This window comes from Podarcis muralis, chromosome 1, assembly GCF_964188315.1.
Source record: "Podarcis muralis chromosome 1, rPodMur119.hap1.1, whole genome shotgun sequence".
Lineage (NCBI taxonomy): Eukaryota > Metazoa > Chordata > Lepidosauria > Squamata > Lacertidae > Podarcis > Podarcis muralis.
The window spans coordinates 12,385,301-12,410,272 of record NC_135655.1 but is presented as its reverse complement, the minus strand read 5'-3'; the positions used below and the strand labels follow the sequence as shown (position 1 = coordinate 12,410,272).

The window sequence follows — 24,972 nt, the reverse complement described above, 5'->3', positions numbered from 1 at the left end:
CATAGGTAGCATACCACACCCTCCAACATTTCTCCGATGAAAATAGGGACATCCTATTCCATAATAATTTTATTATTTATACCCTGCCCATCTGACCGGGTTGTCCCAGCCACCCTGGGTGGCTTCCAACATATATAAAAACATAATAAAACATTAAATATTTAAAAAAGCTTTCCTATACAGGGCTGCCTCCAGATGGCTCCTGGGTCACATAACTCCGCCTGCAAACTAGTGACAGTCTGGAAATGGTCCTGATGGCGAATGATCTAGAATTAGCATGAGCACAGGAACTGGTCTGGCAAGATCTTTGCCCAGGCATGCCTATCAACGACTCTGCCTTCTCTGATAGTTATAAGTTCAGCTGCTGTCCTGTGAATAGGAGAGCAAGGCAGGAGGACAAGTCAGAGGTATAAGATGTGCAGTGGCTACTAGCAACAACGGTTATGCTCAGACTTGGAGGCAGCGATGCTTTTGAGCACAAAGTTGCTGGAAACCACAGGAAGGGAGACAGCGCTTGTGCTCAGGTCCTGTTTGCACGTTTCCTGCAGGCATCAGTTTGCCCCCGTAAGAACAAGATGCTGAACTAGAATAGAGTTTGAGGAAGCCTGCCCTAAGGCTTATTGCAACTCAAAGGAGGTGCAAATTCATTGGGATACAGACTCTACAGGAAAGGGTTAACTCTCACCTCCAACCACATGGGGGTCTTATAAACCTCCCATTTTTATTTCAGCAACCATGCAATTATAGTAATTCAGAGTTTGGTCCTAAGAGAATTTATAATACTTTTGTTTTCATGGACCAGGCAGAGGGCCTTCTCGGTAGTGGTGCCCACCCTGTGGAATGCCCTCCCATCAGATGTCAAAGAAATAAACAGCTATATGACATTTAGAAGACATCTGAAGGCAGCCCTGTTTAGGGAAGTTTTGAATGATTGATGTTTTAATGTATTTTTAATATTTTGTTGGAAGCCGCCCAGTGTGGCTGGGAAACCCAACCAGATGGGCGGGGTAGAAATAATAAAATAATAATAATAATAATAATAATAATAATAATAATAATAATAATGTAGAAGGCTCCTCTTATGCTTCCTGGAGATAAACTTGCTGCTATTTATCCCTCTCCCAGGCCACACTGAGTTAAGCTGTTATGTACTGAGTTGAATAGGATCCAAAATGCAGCAGTCTGATTGGTCCTAGAACAATAGGATCCAAAATGCAGCAGTCTGATTGGTCCTAGAACAATAGGATTCAGAATGCAGCAGTCTGATTGGTCCGAGAACAATAGGATCCAGAATGCAGCAGTCTGACTGGTCCACAGGAGCCACCCAATCCAGCTCTAGGTGGAAGTGAATCCGCAATCTGATTGGCCTACAGGAGAATCCTGAAATTAGCCAATCACATGGGGCCCATTGTGTAAATAATGTATATAAAGCAGACATTCTGGGGGAACTTCCATTCCTCCTCACCACTATGAGCTGAATAAAGAGCATGAAATCCACTCTCGACTCCGAGTATATTTCAGAAGCGAAGCTGGTCATCCAAACTTGGGCTCATGATGGTACAGCTCTATCCTCTCCGACTACAAGCTGAGGCCAAGGCCTTCAGAGTGGGACGTTCTTGAGACAGAAAGGGAGCGATCGAAATCTCCATCCCTCTTCATCAGGTGAAACAGTTGCACAAAGCAAGGGGTTTGAGGAGGATGAGTCATAGAATCTGTGGTCTGAAGGTGGAATTTCCTAGTTTCTTCTTTTTTCTGGTTCCTCTGAAGCAGAAGTGACAGCTGCTCACAGAAGACAACAGGAAATCTAGAATTTCAGCATAGCTGTGATTGGGCAGGGGCAGTGTGTCCAACCAGAAACAAAAGGTGGTAGGCAAATGGGATATGGTGTTCTCCGAACTTATTTCGAGTAAAAAGAAATGTGCTGGTTTAGATACACACACACACACACGTATATGCTGTGGTCGTTTACACACACTTCTGAGTAGCCAGGCCTAGAATTGCAGAATTGAAGGTGTGATGTGTCTGTCTGCATGCTAGTTGACGGGGCACAAGATTTCTACATGCGGTCAAGCACTGTATTTGGGCTTGGACAAGGCAGGGGAAACTTTGAATAGACTGACTTTTGTTTCAGTCCAAGGGGCCTACTGCATGGTTGTTGTTGTTTCACTGTACATCCGAGCCAACCTCTCCTTTAACCTGAAATATGAACCAGGGACTACACTGTAGGGCTATTGTAAGCCACAGCTTCCCCCTCCCTCCACACGATATAGACATTTTATTTATTTATTTATTTATTTATTTATTTATTTATTTATTTTGTTCCACAAAATTTAAATGCCGCTTGATTGTAGAAACTTCAAAGCCGTTCACAAAAAAAGATAAAACAATAAAATCATCACTTAAAAAAAAGTGCAACCATAATTTTTTGAAATATACAGGAAGTTAAAACCGCAACCGAACAAACTCGTACAAACTCTCTAACATCCGGGTGGGCTTGTCGAAATAGTCATGTATCCAGCAGGCGCCAAAAAGAATACAGGGAAGGCGCCTGCCTGATATCAAGAGGCAGGGAGTTCCAAAGTCTCCGTCCTAATTTTTAGAAATACCTTTTGAGATAGCGCCCTATGCTCCGGCCGTTATACGCCTTTTGAAGGCTGAGGAAACCCTGCCTCATTAAGGAAGACACAAAGGGAAAGCTGACCCAATGGCCAGTGCTGCTTTCTCCCACTTATTATATCTCATTTTGCAGAAACAGAAGTTTTAGAGAGCGTGCAACTCTACCCTTTTTCCCGCTTCCTATCTCTAGGGTTGAAATGCCGGCCACCCTTAGCACGCGCGGCGCGGCTACCCTTCCCACACAGCACCACCTTAGGACACGCCCCCGCGTGCGTGCGTGCGTCGTCTGCGCGCTTCTTTGCATTCCCCGCCTCCGCGCTGCGCCGGGCTCAAGCTCCACCCCCTCCCCGTCAGTCGAACCCCGGCCAATCGGGTCCGCCTCTCTGACGCGCAGGCCGGCACCTGCGTACCGCCCCCCGCGGGTTCCATCCTCCCCAACAACACCTCAGGCCACGCCCCCGCGTGCGGTGTTTGTCGGTTTCCTATGCTCCGCCCCCGCGCCCGAAGAACGCGCTGTGCCGGGCTCAAGCTCCGCCCCCCGTCTGGGGAACCCAGCCAATCGGGTCCGCCTCTCTGACGCGCGCAGGCCGGCACCTGCGTCCTGCCCCGCCTCTTTCCCAGGAGCTGTCAGAAAGCCGTCGTCGGTTGAGGGAGGAAGGTGCGTGAGGTGGAGCAGGTAAGCGACCCCCCCCCCCTCAACGCGCGCGCGCGCTCTCTCCCCGTTTTCCGTCACTGGCCTCCCTAACGGTCACTCACTTGGCTCCCTATTCCCTCACCGCGCGGGCCTTCCGGGGCTCAGCCGCCGCCTCCTTCTCCTCAGGCCGAGGTGCTCGAGCTCCCTTCCCCCGGGCAGGGGGCGAAAGGGAAGGTGGAGGAGGTGGGCAGGCAGCAGGTAGGCAGCCTAAATAACCGCTGGTCAGCAGGCAGTGCAGATTTTAAAGGCTTCCCAATGATAACGCCGCGTTGTTCTTGTAAAACTTAACTGGTTTTTAAAATATTATTCCTCAAATTAAGTATTATTTTGTTCTGCCTCTCAGGATTTAAAAGCGTGCCTATGAATTCTTTAATTCTCATTATAAAAAAATTGCAATATACAAAAGCCTTCGGTTTCAAAATATAGATGCCCCTTAAAGCTGAATGGTTTGTTTATTACTTCATAGGATCGCCAGAGTTGGGGGTCATCTAGTCTAATCCCTGCTTGCCCACGGTGCAGGCTTGAACCCAGGGCCGTGAGATTAAGAGTCTCATGCTCTACCCAGCTGAGCCTACTTGCTATAAGATATTTCTTCTGAGCTGCCTTTCAGGATGTAAAAGCGCCCCTAAGGAGTTTTGCCACTGTGAAATTGAACATAAACCCATGTACAAACCATTAAAGTTTTAAAATGGAGAGCTAGAAACACCCACCCACCCCTTGAACTGAATGGAGCAAGTTAATCTGCCAGAGTTCCATCAGGGGAAAAGGTGGGGTGTGTGTAAATGTATAAAAATAATCCAAAGCTCAGCAGTTAATTAAAAAACAAAAACAAAACAAAAACAACCCAGATGAAAATGGAAATTGTTTCTTGTATTTTTTTTAATCATTTAATGAAAGTGTGGGTGCCTGAGCAGTATACAGTTGGCATAAATAAAAGTTTAGCATCACATTAAAATATATCTTATTTATCTATCTTTCAGTGATGGGGAACCTGTTGGACTCCAACTTCCATCATTCCTGATCATTGGCTACACTATTTGGGGCTTATGGCAGCTGAAGTCCAACAACATCTGGAGGGCCATGGGTTCCCCACCCCTGATTTATAGAGTTTTTCCTAAGTGTTTCAGGTCACTTTGCATATATTGTCTTGGCAATTCCTACCGAAAAAGTGTGAGGTAGAATGGTGTTGTTGTTAAACTCTACTGCAGATAGTAGCTTGAAGCTGAGGAGAGCAGCACCAGCCTAATTCTGTGGCATGTCCTACTTTCTTCATCAGACTTCTGCCTCAGTGAATGTGTACAGGTTTATCGCCCAAAGAACATATCTTGTTCAGATATGTGTCAAAATGGATCATTAATAAGACTTGATCTATTTAACAAGTACCTTTTCACTAGGGAAATGTGTCATGGTGAACAGTTATTGCATGTCCTAATAACTGATCTCAAAACAGTGTTCAGGTTTGTTTATTTATTTACAATAACTTCTAAAAGGTTTTTAAAAACCTCTAGCAAATGTTAATACTCAAAAATTACAAGGTTGCTGCCTTAGAGAGCCTATCATTGTGGGGGAATGGACAGCTCATTTTTGCAACTGCTATGTATCAGATCTTTCTGTACTTCAGACAAATAAAACCCCACTATATAAATGAATTTTTAAAAATGCTTTCCACATTGTCTCTCTGACATTTGATGGCTTGCTTAGAAAGTTACCTATCCTAACATCCCATTCCCAAGCTTCAATTATTCAACCACTGGCTTCTTTAAAACTTCTTAAACTCATGTTAACTTCTTCACCGTGTTGTAATAAGTTAAGAGTACAGATACTGTATTTACTTGAGTCCAATACACCATCTAATCTAATGCACACCTCAGTTTTCAGAACCTTGAAACCAAAATAGTATTTGCTGGTGAATGTAAATGTGCTATCGAATCTAATGCACACCTTAATTAGATTTGAGTAAATGCTGTACGGTGATTCAATATGTATCATTTTCTCAGTTCATCTCCTAGTGCAAAACTGAGGTGACAACGATGGTGTGTGATGCCAAATGAGGCTGGGAGTGGGAGCTTTTAAAAAAAGCAACTCAAAGTAACAACTTCACTAGAAATTGAAACTAGAGGTGGCCTTCCTAGAGCAGCCTCAGGCCTTATTTGTGCAGATAGACTCTGGTGAAGAAGAGAAAAGGGGTGTGTGGGCAGGGAGAGAGATAGCCCCACTCAAAGACAACCCCAAGGCAATCCATGTTTTGACTGGAAAATAATTCCCCATATGTAATTTAATATGTATGGTGTGAATCTGCCCCAAGAATGCATGCAGATGTTGTGACTGGCAGTGGAAGTTGTCTTTTAGTGGTTTTTGATACAGCTCTGTGCATGCAGGATGCCCTATTTTATTTAATCCGCTGTTGTTAGCACCTCCAAATATAAATGCCAGAAAAAGTGTTGCCTCAAAATGTAATGTGTTGCTTCCTGCACTTAAAGGCAACAAACAGGAACGTTTAACACCTAGGCTGGAAACAATCTTTCAAATTCCTAGGAGTCGGCATACATTCATTGTTAACAAGCTGGTTGACTATGCCTATTAATTTCCAGCCTTGTGCACTAAACTCTATGAAACCTCAAATCTCCCTTTAAGTTAGTTCATCTAGCCTTACAGTGCTTGTCTACTTCTCACTGACAAAGGCTCTCCAAGGTTTTGCAGAGAGTTCTTCCACAAGCTTGATTCCTGAAATTAGAGCTGTGCAACAATGGCCTTCTAAAATCTCTACCCATTCATGGGTGGTGAAATGGGGGTGAGGGGATGGGGGAATAATTTTGCTGAATATTCAAGGGCAGAAGAGAACTTCTCCAACAGTTAGTAGTGACATGACTTTTTTTTCTTTTTACCTAAGGTTCTTTTTGGTACTGCTGCCAGTAGCAACTGTGTAGGCAGCCAGGCAACCATTTTGCATTCTCCACTGATCCCAAGATCAAGTGTCATCGTAGGGCATTCTGGAAGGAAAATGGTGGAGAATATTTGGCAAAATGGCCCTCTGTTCTTTTTCTTCAGCCCCCCCCCCCCCCAGGCAAAAAAATAAAAGATTCTCACATTTTCTGAGAAGAAATTGCAGCTCAGTTCTACTGGAAATACTTCTCTTGCAAAAGGTTGTTAGCCTTGATCTCCGGCATCACCAATTATAAATAGGTGCTGCACCACTGAGCTCCTCCCCACAATTTTCTGAAATCAGAGGTGACTTGGAAGCTTGAATTGTGTTAGCCCTTTAAGCAGATTCTATAGGTTAGCATCTCATTCCCTCCATTTCTCATTCTGTCAGCAACAGGAGAATGGTGTTATCTACAGTAGACCAAAAATACAGTGATAAGCCTGCACAGATTGGCATCAAATTATCCCATAGATTCCACTACAAATTATTCAGGGTACGGCTGGGAAAAGGTGACATCATCTGCTAATAATAATGCCTGCTTGCTCTATCAGTAGAGAAAGGGGAGAAGTTACCGGTACCTACTTGCAACTTGTGGTAACTTCTTTCTGAATTATGAGTTGTAAATATCGGTCTCAGAAACAAGAATAGTTTCACCAACAAGAAGAAAAAAACTCTAGTTCCACATTGAGACAACCTAACTCCACAGTATAGCTGACGGCTCTTATTCATGCAAAGAGAACATAATGGTCCCCAGCATATTGCTTCTTGGGAGTGGGGGGGGGGGTCTTTCCCCAACATTTATTTCATTTTGGTCTGTGTAGTTGCAGACTGCTGTTTGAAAATACAAAGAGGAACCAAAAACCCCAAAGCATTGACATTAAAAACCACATCTGCCAAAGAGTATGCTGCTAGTTCTGCAGATTTCAGTCACCTTATTTTATCACTTGCTAGCCTAGAATTACATTTTTAAACACCAAGCAGTTCCTCTGTTGGGTGCACCTTACTCAACAATGTTTCCCAACTTGTTAGAGGGGTTTTATTTGAGGAAGGCTAGCTTTTAAGGAGCGTAAGGCTGCAGAGAATGTGTTTTACAAGGTTTATTTAGTGAGATATGGGAATATCTTTAGGCAGGAAAATAGCCTATTGTGCTGTGGCTTGGGGTCCAATCCTGTATACACTTATCTGAAGTAAATCCCACTGAGTATGGGGGGGACTTATTTCTGAGTAAACATGTATAGGTTTGCCCTGTGCATCTTTCCTATGCAGGTTTCTTGAGCTAGTTTAAAATATCTTTCGGAGTATATGATAAAGGTTTTTTACTTGAATAATGAAAAATTATTGAAGACAGGTGTATTTTTCATTCAAACTTATACCAGTTTTATAACATGTTCTAACAATTGTTTCTACCCCTCCTCCCAAAAATCCAGGAAATTATAGTTTAAGGTCCTCACAGTTATGTTAGAGATTCTTATCTCCCTCCACTACATTTCCAGTGTTTCCTGCAGAAATGGAAATATGATTAAGCCCCTTCAGTTTTGTAGTGTTCATAGGTGGCTCAGTGAATCACATGGTACAAAGTGTGTTCAAAGACCGCAGTTTTGAAAGCAGCTCACCATGTCACACAAGAGGCTGCTATTGGAGAAACACAAATCCCAGTCGCTGTAGGTAAAAATTCAGCCAGGCTAATCTTTTTGTTATGTTTCTGTACTTGCAAGAATTCACCGCATTGCATTGGAATGTATTTGTCCAAGCATGAACATTTTTCTTGCCTAATCATTTATCTTTTGTAAGCCTTACACACAGCATTATCAGAAAGGTCTTTATTTATAACCCCTTTTTTTTGCAGCCTGAAATCTGGATTGAGAAGCAAGTTAAGACTGAAAAATAAGCACTGCATTGATGACTTAGGGAGACCTTGAAGGACACACTGTTTTGCTAAGCTACATTTTTGCAAGCTGTTCAAGGCACAATGAAGTCCCCATTATGTTTTTGAAACATTAACGGTTTTGTCTTTTGCTATCAGCCATGTTTTTGGGTTGATGTTCATGAATTTTATTGTTGTGATAACAGAAAAATGCAAGACCAGAATTTAGTGGAAATACATAGTGGTGCGGAAGTTTCAGGCCAGTCCATTTTGAAACCTCTGTCAACAGAGACGGGTGCCACCTCTCTCAGTGAAAACAGCAGTGGAACTGATGTACATTCTCTAAACCAAAATGGAAATTTTGATGAAAGCTCAGAACTGGAAATGATTCAGAAAAGCCTTCCTGTCGAGTGTGGTGACAAAAGGGTTTATGAAGCATCGCTGGAGAGTCCTGACACCAGCTTGGGGGAATCCAGCAGTACTTGGGGTGACTTTGAAGGTTTCAGTGAGGTCAAGCAGGAAAATTTAAGCAACACCTTGGAGTCTTTGGAGAAGCCAAATGGAAAACAAACTTACACAAATGATGCGGATGTCAGTGACAGCTGCCTCACTACCTCATGCAGACAGTTCTCTTCCAAAACAACTGGACACAACAGAAAAGAAACATTTGCTAACACTTCAGTGAAGGTATGTTTTAATGAGCTAAGAATGATCCACCTCCTCTTCAGAGTCCTGTTCTCTCCTGTCTAAGAATGCTATACATTTTGTTAGTTTCCATGGTGTCACCTTTAACTATTTGGCAACACGGAACTAAAACATATTGCTTCATTAAATGCAGTAAGGAACTGATGGCAACATCAGTTCACTTCCTTTTTTTATTTTGCTATATGGTAAACATAGCACAACTGAATATGATAAAGGTAGAAATATATTTTAAACAGATGCATTCTTCAAATGGCTCCCTTTTCCTGTTTTGTTGCTACCATCTCCCAGTACAAGCATTATGCGTCTGTGCAACAATCAGTTTTGGTCTATAGAATTTTGCATTCTTGGTCTAACTGTGAATGAAACTTGTGAAACTGACTCTTGTTCAGTATTTTGTTGCAACTCAAAATGTTAAGAACTTTTAAATATTAAATAGATCTTCATATAATGGAAACCATTTTGATATTCAACAAAACTACCATTCCCTCCATTTTTGATGCTGAGGCTGTTATGTAGCTAAAAGAACACGTAGCTAAAAAAACACCATCACAATACAAGTGCAATATACCAGCAGGCTTGGGAAAGCCCAAAGGTTTGCAGAAGTGCCAATAAACGAAAACGTATGGGCAGGAAAGGCCTAAGTCAGGGGAAACCCCCCCAAATGGCCCAGTGAAAACTGAGCTTGCTCAGTGGCCATGAAAAGCTAACAGACTGGAGGTGGAATGGAGAATTCTAGAATAAGACATAGCTGGCATCCTGAACAGCAGCACTCTGTTTGTTGCAGCTCCCATTTGTGATTACCTAATCCTTAGTCACACAGGTACCCTTTTAAGAAGAATAAGTCACTGTGTGAATTCCAATGAGCTTACTTACATGAGTAAGAGTCATGCAAGTGAGTAAGGAGCACATACCTTCAGCTGTCACACATTTTTCCCTTGTGACATTACAACTGCTGTTATATGTAGACTTCTGTTGAAAAGTCCTTGGTTTTAATATTTACTGTTCATTTGGCAACCTCCCCCGCCAATTCTCTCCTTGCCTATGATTGCTGTTCGGTTTTGTTTCCTTGGTGGCAGCTGCTTCTGCTTCCTGGAGCACTTTTGCTTCTCCATTACCCATGTAGCCCTCTAACTTACTTGCCCATTGGCTGTTTAATCTTATTGATTGTGGTGGCCTCTGGGATTTTTGTTTGGGCAACCATTATATCATCCCATTGGATGTAGAGTCATCAGTGAATTAAATGGGAGTGTGTTAACACCCATTACCGATACATTTCAAATGAGATATTTATAGCTTCCCCTCCTCTAATTGTCATTCCAACACATTTTTTCCTCCTTTGTATTGTCTATTATTACAGAATAAAAATAATAAAATGGCAGTGATTAATTGAGTACATAGACATGTTGATTAAAAAAAATCACCATAGATCAGTGTTTCCCAACCTTGGGCCTCCAGCTGTTTTTGAACTACAACTCCCATCATCCCTGACTAGCAAGACCAGTGGCAAGGGATGATGGGAATTGTAGTCCAAAAACAGCTGGAGGCCCAAGGTTGGGAAACACTGCCATAGATGTCGGTACAAAAGATGAGGGACCTCCAAGATGGTGCAATGAGTTGAGGATGTTGTGCACAGAGGTGATAACTAGATAAGACTGAAACTTCTTAAGTTTTTCTACAGCATTGTAAGAATGACTGTAAGACCCAAATAGTTACACAGAGGTGGGAGCCTCCAGTCTTGCATGGGTTTGTTCAGTACATTAGAGCTGGGGTAGCCAGTGTGGTGCTTCCGACACTAGTAAACTTATGAAATGGAAACTTTTCCACAAAAAAGTTAAGCACTAAAACAAAAACAAAAAACTTTGGAAACCCCTCCCATATCACTGGAGCCTAACAACATCTGGAAGGCACTACATTGGCTACCCTCTAATAGAGTATCACAGTATTGTCCCTATCCTGGATAATAGATTGGGCCTGGGATTTTGTAGTGTTGAGTTGTCCAAGTGTATCTGAAATCCTCTTATGGCTTAGCTCTCTGGTAGGAAGTAAGGAGGAACATTTCAGAGGATGCAGGAAATTATGCTGTATGTCATTGTATAAAACAGCAAAGCATCGGCCTCAATCATTACCTTGCTTTCTCCAGGCTGTCCTCAGCTCTGAAGATATTATTAAACTGAGTTTTCCAGAAGTTGCTGTACCACAGTTCTTGGAGAAAATTAGCAGCTTGGATCAAGTACTTTATACAAAAACAGAAGACACAAACATTCCTGAATGTACAACGAAACAACTTTGGTAACTGTTTAATAATTGTTCTTGTATCTAGTGCAAATATTTGGGCTGTGCTGGTATCTGGAAGGCAGAAAGGCTTCCGAAGTTGCTGGAAAATGTGGTGATGGTACAATAATATACCATAAATTTAGAACTTTGGTAGCTTGGAATAGTGGGAGTTCATTTGATAAAACAGGATTCCTGTTGACTGCCTCATTGCTTCCTATTCCTACATGTCTTATTTTGGTTTTGGCAGCAACAGCTCCCTGCCCACTGTGTTGATTCTCCCTAATGCCTCAAGAGAGCAACTTCTGTGGGATTCTTTCAATTTTAATGTTAGAATAACTTACGTATGTACCATTTATTGAATCAATATAATTTCAGCATAATCATTTATTTGCAAAATACACAATAATGCATGCGAAGATAGGCTCCAGTGGATTGAGCAGATAAGACCAATAGTCTTGTCCCCTCCACCCCATTCGCCACTTTCACCCTCCTTTCCTTGAAGTGTAGCAATCTTAAAGTCTCCTATACTTTGGCTAACCATACTGATCATGGGACTAAAATACATCATCCAAAAGCTGACAATCAGTAAGTGGAATAGAAATTCAATTTACTGAATTCATCTGCATGCATTTTAGCTACAAAGTAGAATGAGTAACGGTTCCTGTGCTACTGTAGCTGCTTAGATTCCTGTGGTTCTATAATCAGTGGCTCAGCTGGACAGCTGAATCAATTGCCATCAGTCAAATCCTGAGAGTTGAGCATTGGGGATGGACTTGGAACTATATTGTGCCTTGACATTTGCTTTGGATTATTTTAAGATGTCTGGAGTGTCTCATTTGGTATTTGTTTGGTGGGATTGCAGGTTGAATGTTATAGTTTCATTTTTTTAGCAGACTGTTTTTTTAATTCATGCTTTGCACTGACTTGAACGTCAGAACTTCTAGAACTGCAGGATATAATTTTAAAAATAAATAAATCTGAGTTCAAATTCCAGCTTGGTAGTGTACTCTGCTTTAGAGAGTCACTAATACTCTTTGTTTCCCTGTCTGAAAGATGAGCCCTTTGGGGCTTTTGGGACAGTTAATGTTGAGATTTGGCAAACACATGCATATACAGTACTGTACTTGATTCACATCACTCTGAGGGAAGCAATGCTTGATAGCTGAATGTGTAAACTGACTCCATTGAAAGGATACGTTAAACTCATTTACATATGTAAGTCACCACTTGCTACTGTAGTCATAATTATTAATTTAAAACATGTATGTGAAGCCGCCAAAAGGCATATAATTATCAAAATGGCCTTGAACAGACTATTCAGCCAAATATGTGAAATCTGTTTTAGGTTAAAGAACATCTGCCTTTATTGGAACAAAATGCTACCACTTTATGGATGGAGTACAGGGCAAAGAACTGCCTGTGTCTAAGGCTTGCTATGGTGATTGGAAGATTAGGAATATATTATTTATTTAAGATATTTATATACCACTTAACTACCCAAGTGTCCAAGCAGTATACATAAAAATTATATGCTACAATATATATATATATATATACACACACACAATATATATATATATATATATATGCTTTCGTAGATTTTCACGGGTACAGGAATGCAGGTTTTGGTGTCCTCGGGTATCTTCCCGTGTAAAAGTTGGGGTGTCTAGGCGACGTTTCGACGAGGTCTCACTCGTCATCTTCAGGCAGGTGCTTTCGGCTTCTTGTTACTGGAACAGAGCAGGATCTCAGTGTTTGAGTTCCTATAAATACTGTTGAGGAGGTGTGGCCTCCAATGTTCTGGGCAGAGAGGAAGTTCCCAGGCTAGTGTGCCTTTTCTTCTTTTGTTCCTTAATTGCTTGAGGGATATCTTGAGTGATTTCTTGAGTGATATCCTGAGTACCACTTTTCTGAGAAGATGGGTGTACTACATCACAACTAAATGTAGTACACCCATCTTCTCAGAAAAACTCTTCACAAAGTTCAAGAGGTCAAGACACAAAGGCTTTAGCAACTAATCCACACCTAATGACCCACCTAAGTGGTACTCAGGATATCACTCAAGAAATCACTCAAGATATCCCTCAAGCAATTAAGGAACAAAAGAAGAAAAGGCACACTAGCCTGGGAACTTCCTCTCTGCCCAGAACATTGGAGGCCACACCTCCTCAACAGTATTTATAGGAACTCAAACACTGAGATCCTGCTCTGTTCCAGTAACAAGAAGCCGAAAGCACCTGCCTGAAGATGACGAGTGAGACCTCGTCGAAACGTCGCCTAGACACCCCAACTTTTACACGGGAAGATACCCGAGGACACCAAAACCTGCATATATATATATATATATATTAGAGTACATATGTGCCATCTATTCCATCCTTCTGATAGGGTGACAAAGTTTTAGCTTCTCTTCAGCTGTACTTGAACTGGTTTTGAATTGTAAGCAGAAAACGTGGTTTGCTATGAGATATGTGTTTTGTTATCTTGGATTAATCTGAATTGCATTTCCTTTTAAAGCACTGACTTTGGGAACTTATGGAAAACTCTTACTCAATCCACTAACCCTTCCAGTTTAAGACGTCCTTGGAACAAATCTCATTACCACGAAAACCTTCTAGCTGTGCTTGGAATAGATGCTCATCAAAAGGTACTCTTCTGAAATATTTTCTAAATACCATGGCATTTTGTTTTTAAGATTAACAGATATTATGGTCTTAAGGTTGCCAGAGAAAACAAAAATAGCATTTCCCAAACTTGGGAATCTACAAATTTTGGTTTTCCTTATTTGCCATGATTTGTTTTTGTAACTGATTCCCTCTCCTCCCTTCACATGTACCAGTGGAAGGAGAAGTTAAGGTATCTTGTCTCTCAGGGTCAGTCCACCCATGAAGCAGGGTGAGGCCATAGCTTCAGGGCAGCAAGGTCTGGAGAGCTGAGAGGGGCAGCAGATTCACCCCCTGCTACCCACCCAGATTTGGATCAGGGTGCCACTCACCTAGCTCCCTCCCATCCTGAGTAAAACATTCATTAAACAAAGCACATCTATGCCTTTAAGACCAGCTCCTTGTTTGCAACCAATCAGAGAACCACCAGCAACTCTCAGAATTCCTGATCAGCCTTTTGCAATGGCTTCTTGATATTGTAGTCTTAGGTAAGAGCTAGTAGGAGAACTAGTGAGAACCTATGGAGCTAAGAACAGCTACTCACACAATGCAGGGCAGCTACCAGGACCCCATTTACTTGCCTGGGTGACTTAGGTGGTGCTGGCCATGGCTTGGAGAAACTGCTGCAGGCTGGGGTGATTTTCTAACATTACCCGGGGAGTGAGGCAGTGGGGAAGGGAAGCCATCTGGAAAGTTCTCCCTCTTCTCCCCTTCCTGGGAGCCCTATTGTCTATTCCAAAAAGGACAGAGTGGAGGTAATGTGCAAAAATAGACATGAATGAAAGAAGGTGATCTGCAGAGAGGGGGAAGAGGGTGTGTACGTACATACAGTGGTACCTCGGGTTAAGAACTTAATTCGTTCTGGAGGTCTGTTCTTAACCTGAAACTGTTCTTAACCTGAAGCACCACTTTAGCTAATGTGGCCTCCTGCTGCCGCTGCACCGCCACTGCACGATTTCTGTTCTCATCCTGAAGCAAAGTTCTTAACCCGAGGTACTATTCTGGGTTAGCGGAGTCTGTAACCTGAAGCATATGTAACCTGAGGTACCACTGTATATGTATATGGGGTCCTTAACAAATGATGATTCACAGGGAGATGCCATTTCCTAATTTGCCTCAGGTGCCACAATGTCTTGGGTGGCCCTGCTTTCTCTCTTTGGCAGAAGTAGCACAAATCTTTCATGCTGCTTCTGCTTTCTGCAGAGCCACTGCAAAGTGTAAGATGAGCCCCACACTCCCACCCCAAGTTCTTTGCATAATTTGAGGGAGGGAGGAGTGGACACCACTGGTAATCTGGCAAGTATATTTGTGAAGCCATGCTATTAACTGTTGCTTGCTATTGAGTTACTCTACTGAAAACATTTGACTAGCTATAGAGATGATAAAAAATATTACACAATGAATATTAAGTACTGTGTGGCATAACTGGCCACTTTAAATTGCGCCTTGATATTTTAACTGATAATGTTAGAAAATACCTTGACTATGTACTGTATGTTCATGATGGAGTGGTTAGCAGAACTTGTATGCAAGGGTTCTAGTTGTGAGTCAGGTGTAGAGGTTTTTTGCTGATTTAAATGAGCACTGGTTCAGTCCATAAGAAAGATATTGCCATGCCATGTTGGAATATCCGCTTTTCAAAATTAGAGAAATATGTTTAAAAACAAAATTTTAAAAAGCATTATACCATCTTAAGTATGCTTGAATCTGTATAAGAAGAACTTGGGTCACTTTTAATTTACTTTATTTTTCCTTTTCTGAGATGCCAGCAGTACTTATTTGGGCCTGCTCTCAGTTAAGCTGACACAAGGCCTGCATTTTTGGGGGCTCTGAACTACAGGTAATGAATGACCCCTCAAATATCTGGCCTGCCTCTTTCCCTAGCCTACTCCCTCCTCTCCCAACTTTTGCTTCTGCACGCTGCCCATTAAGCAGTCCAGTTCTCCCCCCAGTTCCTTCTCTGGGCATCTGACCCCATCTTCCATCCATGCCCATTCCACAATTCTGGCCTCTCACCATCGCTGACTGCCATAGATGAGTGACATCAGAGGTGCTCTGAATTTGTTGCTTACCCCTGCATGTTTTAAGAACAACGGAAAAGATTGTATTTGTTGCTGTTATGAAGTGTGAACTGTAAATATGAACTGCAAGGGTGGGCTGGGGGGAGGCAGTATGAAACCTTCTTTTTCATTCAGAATCTGTATTATTAGTAGTGACTCTATTATTAGGGGAGGCTTTACAGAAATCATGGTGTCCCTAAGCAGTTTTGGCCCCTTGATAAATGAGGCCAAGATCCAAAGGGCTAGATGTGGTGGACTGTGTGTTTGCTTGGGCTTTGCAGGACTTTCTCTTCCCTTTAACAGTCCATTGTGTCTTCCATCTTCTGAGATGCTACTCCTAGAGATTTGGAGACTCTCCAAAGAATGTACAATGTGGCATGGAGGCAACAGCTGGGAGTGGGGTGAGGAGTTGGTGAACCTCTCCATGTCAATGTACAAAAGCACATGAGGCTCTTTGGATCCTGGCACATTTGAAACATTAAACAAAGAAAGTGCTAGGCAGCTTGGTTTCTAAAATGAGGAAGAGTAAATCCGTTTTTAGTGCAGGTTTTCACATATAATTTGTAGAAATTAGGCTCAATCCCAGATCCTTTCCAGGTGCTATATATAAAAACCCCAACAAACTTTTCATTAGTGCAGCATTTGCACTGGCTCAAACAGCAGGAATGTAATGATTCCATTTCCCAAGCAACAAATGGAGAAGTGAGGAATACAAGCTAAAATGTGTTCTGTGAGGGTTTGGCCAAGGAGAGAGTCGAAGAAGTGTCCTGCTGGATCAGACCAAAGGTTCATGTAGTCCATAATTTTGTTCTTGCATTGGACAACCAGGTGCCTATGGGAAGCACTCAAGCAGGATCTGCTTGCAGTTCCCTTCAGCTAGTATACAGGAGCATACTGCCTCAGAAAGTCATGGGGAATACAGTCATACCTTGGAGGTCGAATAGCTTAGTTCCTGAACATTTTGACTCCCGAATGTCGCAAACCCAGAAGTGACTGTTCTAGTTTGCAAACTATTTTTGGAAGCTGAACATCTGATGGGGCTTCCGCGTCTTCCCATTGGCTGAAGGAACTTCCTGCAGCCAATTGGAAGCCACACTTTGGCTTCTGAAGGTTTTGGAAGTCAAACGGACTTCCGGAAAGGATTCCGTTCGACTTCCAAGCTAGTAGCCATGACAAATGTATCCTCCATGAATTTGTTTAATCCTTTTTTAAAGCCATTAAAGTTGGTGACCATCACTGCCTCTTGTGGGAGTGAATTCCAGAGTTTAACTATTCACTGTTTGAAAAAAAATATTTTGTCCTCCCTGAATCTTCCAACATTCAGCTTTATTGGGTTCTAGTGTCCCAGTCCACTCCCTATCCACTTTCTCCACACAATGCGTAATCTGAAAATGTGCCGCCACATCTGAACATATCTCTCTGTACTCACCTTCTTTCTAAACTAAATAGCTCCAAATGTAACCTTTCCACATAGGTGAGTTGCTCTATCCCTTTTATCATTTCGATTGCCCTTTTCTGAACCTTTTCCAGCTTTACAGTATCTTATTTGGCAATCAGAATTGTACAAAGTATTCCAAGTGCACAATGGATTTATATAACATGGAATTCACCTTCTTCACAGTGGAGGTTTTCCCATATCTTGATGTTCTGTGTTTTCCCTCTCACCACTTTACATCCTTGGCTGTTGCTAGCAAGAGAGTGAGGATCTGCAGAGAGTGATGGTGTTATAACTTGGATAAGGTCATCTAAGCAGTACAAAGTGGCAGACAGAAGTTAAGACTCACTTGCTGTTTTGTTTTTGTTTTGCAGCAGTCTCTGCTGCATCAGATTACTTTGGGCTCCAGGTCTGGGGGCTTCCAATTGCATCTATTTAGTTTCAGCTTGATCCTATAGAAAAGATGGTGATCTGTAAAGAAAAAGTTAACATTTCTAAATAGGTTTGCAGGATCTGGATTACTTGTAAGTATCTCATGTGATTTCTGTTTACTAGGCTGTTCCAGAAGGAAAGAATGATATTTTGGAGACTAGCATTAGCGAAAACGAAGATTCCAATGTTGACAAGTTCAACATTAGTACTTGTAAAGCACTAATTCAAACCAAGGTGAGAATAGAAAATAATCCTATTACTCTTATTTGTTTGTATAGTCTGTTTTGTGTACTGCAAATAAGTATCTGTAATCTTCAATGTTTCTCTTAATCCTCCTTGCAATTGGCACAAGTTCCATGCAATCAGTCACCCGCCTGTTGGTGTTTCGCTTGCCTATATTATGGTCCAAGAGATTTCCTTAGTTCAGGACTACACACATTTCAGTTATCCCATTCATATTCCATCCTTCTAAAGAGCCCTGGCCAGTGTATGCAGGTTGCCCTTTGTATCTTTGCAAAGCTGTATAGGATAGGTTGAGGTGAGTGACATTTCCAAAGCTATCTGGGGAACTTTATAGACTTAATGGTAATTGGAATCCACATGTGCTCATTCCAAGCCCAACACAATTCATGCTGTGCCACACTGACTGTAGTTATCCTTACTTGTTGGACTCACACATACCAGATTCCAGTGTGGTGATGCACCAAACCTAGCCAGGTGGAATAAATAAGTAGAGCTGCAACTAGTGTGATAGAGGTCATTTTAAGAAACTTTCCAGCCCACTGTCATCTTCCCAACTGCCCTGTTCACTTACAGCTCATGATTAGTAATATATCTTCCTTTGTCCATATACCGTGACTTTCTAATGCAACCTGCTTAGCTTTGTTTCTCAACTCTGTCTGGTTTTGCAAATTTCTGGGGATGTTCCTATATACTAACAAAACTCATTATCAGTGTGTGTAGCCAAAATGCTACCAACCATGCACAAGAGGGGAGGTGTTAGTAAGCTCCAAGGAACAATTTTTGAGAAGTGGGGGAATGGCCCAGTGAGGACTGAGCATTTTGATTGCCCCTGGGATGCTGACTCACCATTGGAAGCGGGGAGGGATGAAATAGCGTATCCTGCAAGAAGGCATGGCTGGCTAGAACCCTGAATCAGAGCATGCCATGCTGCATTATTTTGTTACTTGCTTTAATCTAGGTGCAATGCACAGTTATCATGTTCTCTTAGGAGTGAGATGGTCTGAGCTTCAGAACATTCAGTTTTAAGTAATCAAATAGCAGAAGACAGGGATAGTTGTACAAGTGAAACCTGACAAGAGCTGTGAACTTGGCTAGGCAATTTGAGCTACCCTTTATCAGAACTACGATGTTGTGGCTTGCTGGCCTCAGAAATGGTCCTTTGCCAACTAAGGAGGACCAACTGCTAATTTAAAAGGCATTGACAAACACCTTGGAAAAAGGGAAAGAACTGTCAGATACCAACAGTATATAGTGAAACAGCATGAAGGGAACAGGTGCCATAAAAGCTATGGATTGAGTAATTGTGCCAAACCGGTCTTTCAAGCAGCTGGTGATTCAGAGGTTTGGGTTGTACATTACTGGAAAAAGATGTCACAAAGGTAGCAGTGTCAGGGCTCTTTATGACATGAGATTGAAGGAACATTGGTTGACATGAAGGAAGGCAAAATGGCATTAAAGAACAAGTGTAAGGCAAAGACACTGTAAAAAACTCCGTTCTAGTTATATTTTGTGGAGTTCTTCTTTTTCTTTTTCTTGAATGGTGGGTCTTGTAGCCTATTTTTCTGGTGTGTAGATGCTGCTTGGAGGAAATCTTCTCAAAACATCCCCTGTTCCAATTCATATGAAACCAATACATGGGGCAGTGTCCACACCATACTACAAATATTAATATTCTGCACCCTGAAACTTTAAATTCTATGATCTGTGCAATTATTCTATGTATTCCTCCTTGTTGTTTTTGCTAGGCATAGGAAGACCTGCAAGGCCCTGAGAAATCAAACATTCCACAAATCTTGTTTACTTGTCCCTAGGCCCTGTCTATACACTTGCAAGCATCTTCATGCCCATATGGATTAGCAGCTTTTAAAATTAAAAAAAAAGGGGGGGGGGAAAGAAAGCTTAAATCTTCAGGAGGATGAATTCTGCACCTACTACCATATTTTGTGGGTTCTCAGCACTCCCATGAAATTATGGCAAGCCCATAGCCCATAACCAGGTCTCAAATATTTTGCTGCCAGCCTCCCTCAGAACCTGGAAGTGGCAGAGGCAAGGATCACCCCAGCAGTGGTGCAGTAGTCCCTACCACAGTCCTAGATCTGAAGTTGGGAAGAAAGTTGCGGTTTGTTTCTAAGTTGCCAGGAGAGTGTTGGTCACACAGGGCCAAGCCACCAAAAATATAAAACAAACGCTTGCCAACCCTTCCTGCTCTGAGACAGAAAAGGTGGGGCAGACTGGCCACTACTCCTGGAAGGTGCAGAAACACACACCTTTGAACAGCCACTTTTTCTGTTGGTGCTTCTTCATGAAAGGATTTGGGTGTTGCATGTCACTGCTGCAAGGTGTTCAGAGCATCTTCTGCAGTGACACCTAACCTGGCACACTCCCCACTGGCCCTTCCCTTGCAAAAGGGCAGAGCAAGATTATTGGGCACCACTCTGCAAAGGCTCCACCCAAATTTGCATGCTTGCAGGAGTGATATGCTTGTCAGGAGAGATGAGGTGGGTGGGAGAGATGAGAACTATGATGTTTGGCTTGGCCAGCCAGAAATTGTCATCCCCTGCCTCCAACCACAAGGCAAGAACAGTGGGGAGATGAGAAAGGTGTCACTTGGGAAATGTTTCAGATTCCAAATCTGTAGCTCCTATCCTTCTACAGATCTGAAGAATCCAGTCTGCTGAATGTTTGTGTGTGCACTGCTAGTATTTTCCCTTTCCTTTGTATAAGAGATGTTGCTTATGGACTATGAAGCTGGCTTGCTTAACATTTATGTCCGTTTTCTGGAAAATTTTAGGATACCACTATTGCTAGCCAGCTACTTCTTGTATTCTTGAGACTGCCATTTTAGAAATTGTGAAAGACAAAATAAGCGAAATGCCATCTGCTTGATATACATAAGCCTGAATTAGCTTCAAAACCTTGCTATACACCTTTGGCCAACCCCAGTTTGCACCCCCATGTCATGTGTGAATGGCCCTCACATTACTTTTTTCCTTTGTTTTTTGGCACAGCTTTCTGTATCTCCTGCTCCAAAACAGAGCCATCTCTTTTCCTATAACCTTTTCTTGAAGAAGACCCCATCTGGTGGAAATATGCAATATATCACAGTTCCACAGAAGAAGAGGATTTTTACTACACGAAGCCTAAAGATGAAAATGTTCAGCAGCAATGTTTGCTAATAACCAACATATTTCTGTTGTTTTGATCATTTTTTAAAAAAAAGCTTATATTGTATTATTAATTTAAAATGAAGAGCTTTGGGAGGAAGAAAATAAAACCTTCAGCTGTGTATTTAATTTCAGTCTACCATCAGGGATGTGAGTAAATGAACTGGGTTGGTCCATTCCAACTTTACAATTCTATGATTTTATGTCCCTTTGCCAGGAACTGCAGGCAAATCATATTACATTTTATGGTAAACTAGCTAGAATTGAGCTGTTATAAACAAAGGATGGGTTGTGCTCTGCTAACTCAATCCTGCCATTATCTTTTAAGCATTAATGGCATTTGTCAAACTTTTTAAACTATGCCCCCAAATTAAAATGTGTGTTGTTTGTGTGCCTTTTAACCTTTGTTTCTCCAGCTCACTATTTCTGTGGTTAACTCAAGACTGTACAGGTTGTCCTAACTTCTCTCTTATTTATCCCTACTTGCAGTCCTGTGCCTCCACTAGTATAACTGGTTTATGAATTGCCTTTTGGGGGAGATGGGCAAACTTGAGTATCAGCCACACCTCTATATTGCTTGCATGATACGAATGAACCAAAATCGTTGAGTCCTGAATATATTTGTTGAATAGGCCACTAATAATAGCATTGCACCAATAACCTTTAAGGGCCTTTCAACTCCTTAAATGTTATGGCCTCTGCTAGAATTCTGCAATGTATCTTAAAAGGAGCATACACTAAAGCAGTGACTTTCAGGCTTTGATTAGTCACTCCCAACACAGTCTAGTTGGGAGTGTTTCAGAGACTGCACTCACTCCATGTGAGTTGCATAGTTGCCCTTTTTTGAGCTGAACAACTTAGAGCATATTTGGTGTGGAATTCAATTATTACACAGGTGGAACTTCTATCACCTTCCTATACTCCCACCTGTATTCCCTATACACCCCCAAAATTTGCTCTGGGGGGGGGGCACCTCTCCAGAGCAGATGTTAAGGAGAAGATAAGAGATAGGGCCCTGCTATGGGAGCGGAAATCGTTTTGTGTGCACATCAACAGCATGATTGCATACAACCCTCAAAGTCTCCTTCACTTGCACATTGCAGAAGTAGTGTGGCTTTAATGTCAAAGGGAAAAGTTTGTCTTCTGGTTTGGTATACACTGATACCTTGGGTTAAGAACTTAATTTGTTCCGGAGGTCCACTCTTAACCTGAAACTATTCTTAACCTGAGGTACCACTTTAGCTAATGGGGCCACCACGCTGCCAGCGCACGATTTGCGTTCTCATCCTGAGGTAAAGTTCTCAACCTGAGGTACTACCAGGTTAGCGGAGTTTGTAACCTGAAGAGTCTGTAACCCGAGGTACCACTGTACTTCTCTGAGAAACCCCCAATGGTTCGAACAGTGCTGCACTAGAACAAAGGAGTCCAGGAACTAGGAAGAACTTCTCAAACTTCAAGAAACAGCCCTCTTTTAACCTAAATTAGATATTTTATGCCCCCACCTTGATATTACTTGTAACATTCCCCTCACTTAGCTGCACTGTGTCACTCCATGCTTTATAATTTACATCCTAGCAGCATCAGTCCCACATTAGGTCAAGAGTAACTTCTTCCAGCACTGCCACTTTGGGAAGCATTGCACTTGAGAGTCTGTCTCTGACTAAAAGGCAGGGTGGGGAGCAGAGGGAGCGAGAGCAATTGCTCACCTTGCTTCTGTCCCATGCAATTATGATACACTTTTAACATTTTGTCACGGAAAGAGAAAGTTTGCTTCCTTCTATTTTATACTGAATATATTTTAAATTCTGAAACTGTTTTACAACCATGAAATGTTAGAAGGCCTTATTGTCATATCCACTGACGTTCATTATGGGTGCTGGTCCTGAATTTTCTCTTGAAGGGTCAGGGCAAGTGATGACGGGTAAGGCTCTATCCCAGCACTGCAGTCAATGCCGGTATGAACATAGCATAATCTACATGTAAGTGTAGCTTATAGAAAATTTTATGGGTTGTGTTCTCAGTTCTGGAATAAAACTCAGTGGGCACTATTGTCAGTTTAGGAGAAACTTTTTTGTGTATGTGTCCTTATTACTTTAATAGCAATAGGTCAAATTCAGTGTCCAGTTGCCTTTGTTTAAAGCTGCTTAACAATGAGTGGAGCAGAACATGTGCACCCAGTTAGCATGGCATGAGGGCCCGTAACATGACAAAGCTTAAAGTTGGAAAAATTATGCCTCTTACAGGCCAGTTGATAAAGAACAAATCTGCACTGATACGTTTTGTAACTCTGCCTTTAATAAACTATTCACAATATAGAGGTTTTGCTGTTAAATGTTTTCTTCTAACGCTGCCCTACAAGCTATTCACTCAGATGTTTCGGTGGAATTTTAGAGTACTTCAGAAACTGCCTTATACCAGGTTAGACATACATAACTAGCTTTCCCTGTCTATACAAGTTTGTTAGCGGCTCTCAAGAGATCCCAGAGCCTTTCCCATCACCTGCTATGTGAACCTGGAACTGACTGACCTGCGACTCTATTATGCAATAAACGGCCCCATTCCAGTTGTCTTTGTTGAGTAGGCGTTTATGACCCAGTAGTCTCCCTCAGATTCTAGGAGTTAGGAGTTGGTCCTATAGCAGTTGGGAGGGAAGTATCCTGATGAGGCCAGCTGCATGGGATTGAAGCCTCATCCAGGCATAGACATTTATCACAAATACAACACTTTCCCCCTAAGCCAGACCTCTTACCCACATGGTTTTACACCACCCTTGAGTTGTTTTGCTTGGCTGGGATGTATCCTTGAAGTCTGACAATGCTTCTTCCTTGCCTGGATAGAGGATAGGGAGGGAAGTGTCAGTGTGAAAGAACCAGCCTAATGTAAAAAAAAAAAGGGGGGGGGTGTAAAATGCACATTTACAGCTCTGCATACTTTTGCCTTTAGCCATGGCCATTAGTGGGCTTACAAATACCTCTTTCCCTTCCCTCCCCCAATATACAGGGTCACTTTGAGAAAGCATTGGAGGGTTTCTGCCCATGCTTCTGAATGCTACAGGGTCCCATCCTGTCCACATGAGGAATTGTATTTGTATACCACCCATTACCTTAGTCCATCAGTTAAAATATTTTATAAGAAGCTGCTGGGTGAGGCTATCAAAGTGTTTGTAGTAACATGGCAGCATGAGGCTGTTCAGACCAGTGCCTGGTTTTGTAAAGTGGGCTGGATGTAAGCTAGTAAGCTGAAGCATCTGACAACACGGAGGTGGTTCTTATGTCCAGCAATTGGGTGTACAAAATGGGTTGTGCTCCCCTTGAAAGACTATAAATTTAGCTTGGTGACGAGGTCTTGGAATGAGCATTGTCACTGGAAGCCCAGCTTCAGACAAATTACCTGGTGAACTGCAGCTCTCCCTGTGTCTTGAGATCACCCATAAAAGTACAGCTGGCACCATTGCTCCCATCAGTTGAACAGCTGCTCATAAATATTTGCTAATGTATTTTAAAGTCAGTTATTATTTAGTCTGCTTTTTTCTTTTTGGTTTTATCAGTCTTTCATCAATTTACGACACATACACACAACTACCTAATCTTTCTTGTATATTTCCCTGATATTTCATAGATGAAGGTGCAGTTTAAAAATACTGAAAATGAATGATTGTACATCAAAGACAAATAAGAACTACCTTAAGCCTGGACCGCAATCAGGTTTTCAGGCAAGCTTCTGCACATCTTTTCCTCCCTTGCAATTCTTTCCTGTTCATTGCTTATTCTGTACCTTTCCTCCAACCACCTCACTTCTGGGCTCAGAGTTTCCCTGCCTCCTTTCCTCAGCCACACAAAAATACTCTGTTTTAAGGGCCAATGTGAGGTTCTAATCCCAGCCAGACAACTAACCTGTGT

General features: G+C 42.1%; 1 protein-coding gene across 3 annotated transcripts; it reads left to right on the top strand.

The window, feature by feature from the left end:
* Positions 1-3,099: 3,099 nt before the first annotated feature.
* CLBA1 (clathrin binding box of aftiphilin containing 1) lies at positions 3,100-23,388 on the top strand. 3 transcript variants are annotated; one of them, XM_028747213.2, is made up of 6 exons: positions 3,100-3,292; positions 8,080-8,784; positions 10,943-11,091; positions 13,594-13,723; positions 17,790-17,900; positions 20,918-23,388. In XM_028747213.2, the coding sequence occupies exons 2-6, from the start codon at positions 8,308-8,310 to the stop codon at positions 21,083-21,085; spliced, it is 1,035 nt and encodes a 344-aa protein (XP_028603046.2). In that variant the 5' UTR covers positions 3,100-3,292; positions 8,080-8,307; the 3' UTR covers positions 21,086-23,388. The 3 variants fall into 3 exon arrangements, with proteins under 3 accessions (XP_028603046.2, XP_028603115.2, XP_028602956.2); XM_028747123.2 differs by lacking the exon at positions 3,100-3,292 and adding an exon at positions 3,359-3,508; XM_028747282.2 differs by lacking the exons at positions 3,100-3,292; positions 17,790-17,900 and adding an exon at positions 3,358-3,508.
* Positions 23,389-24,972: the final 1,584 nt, after the last annotated feature.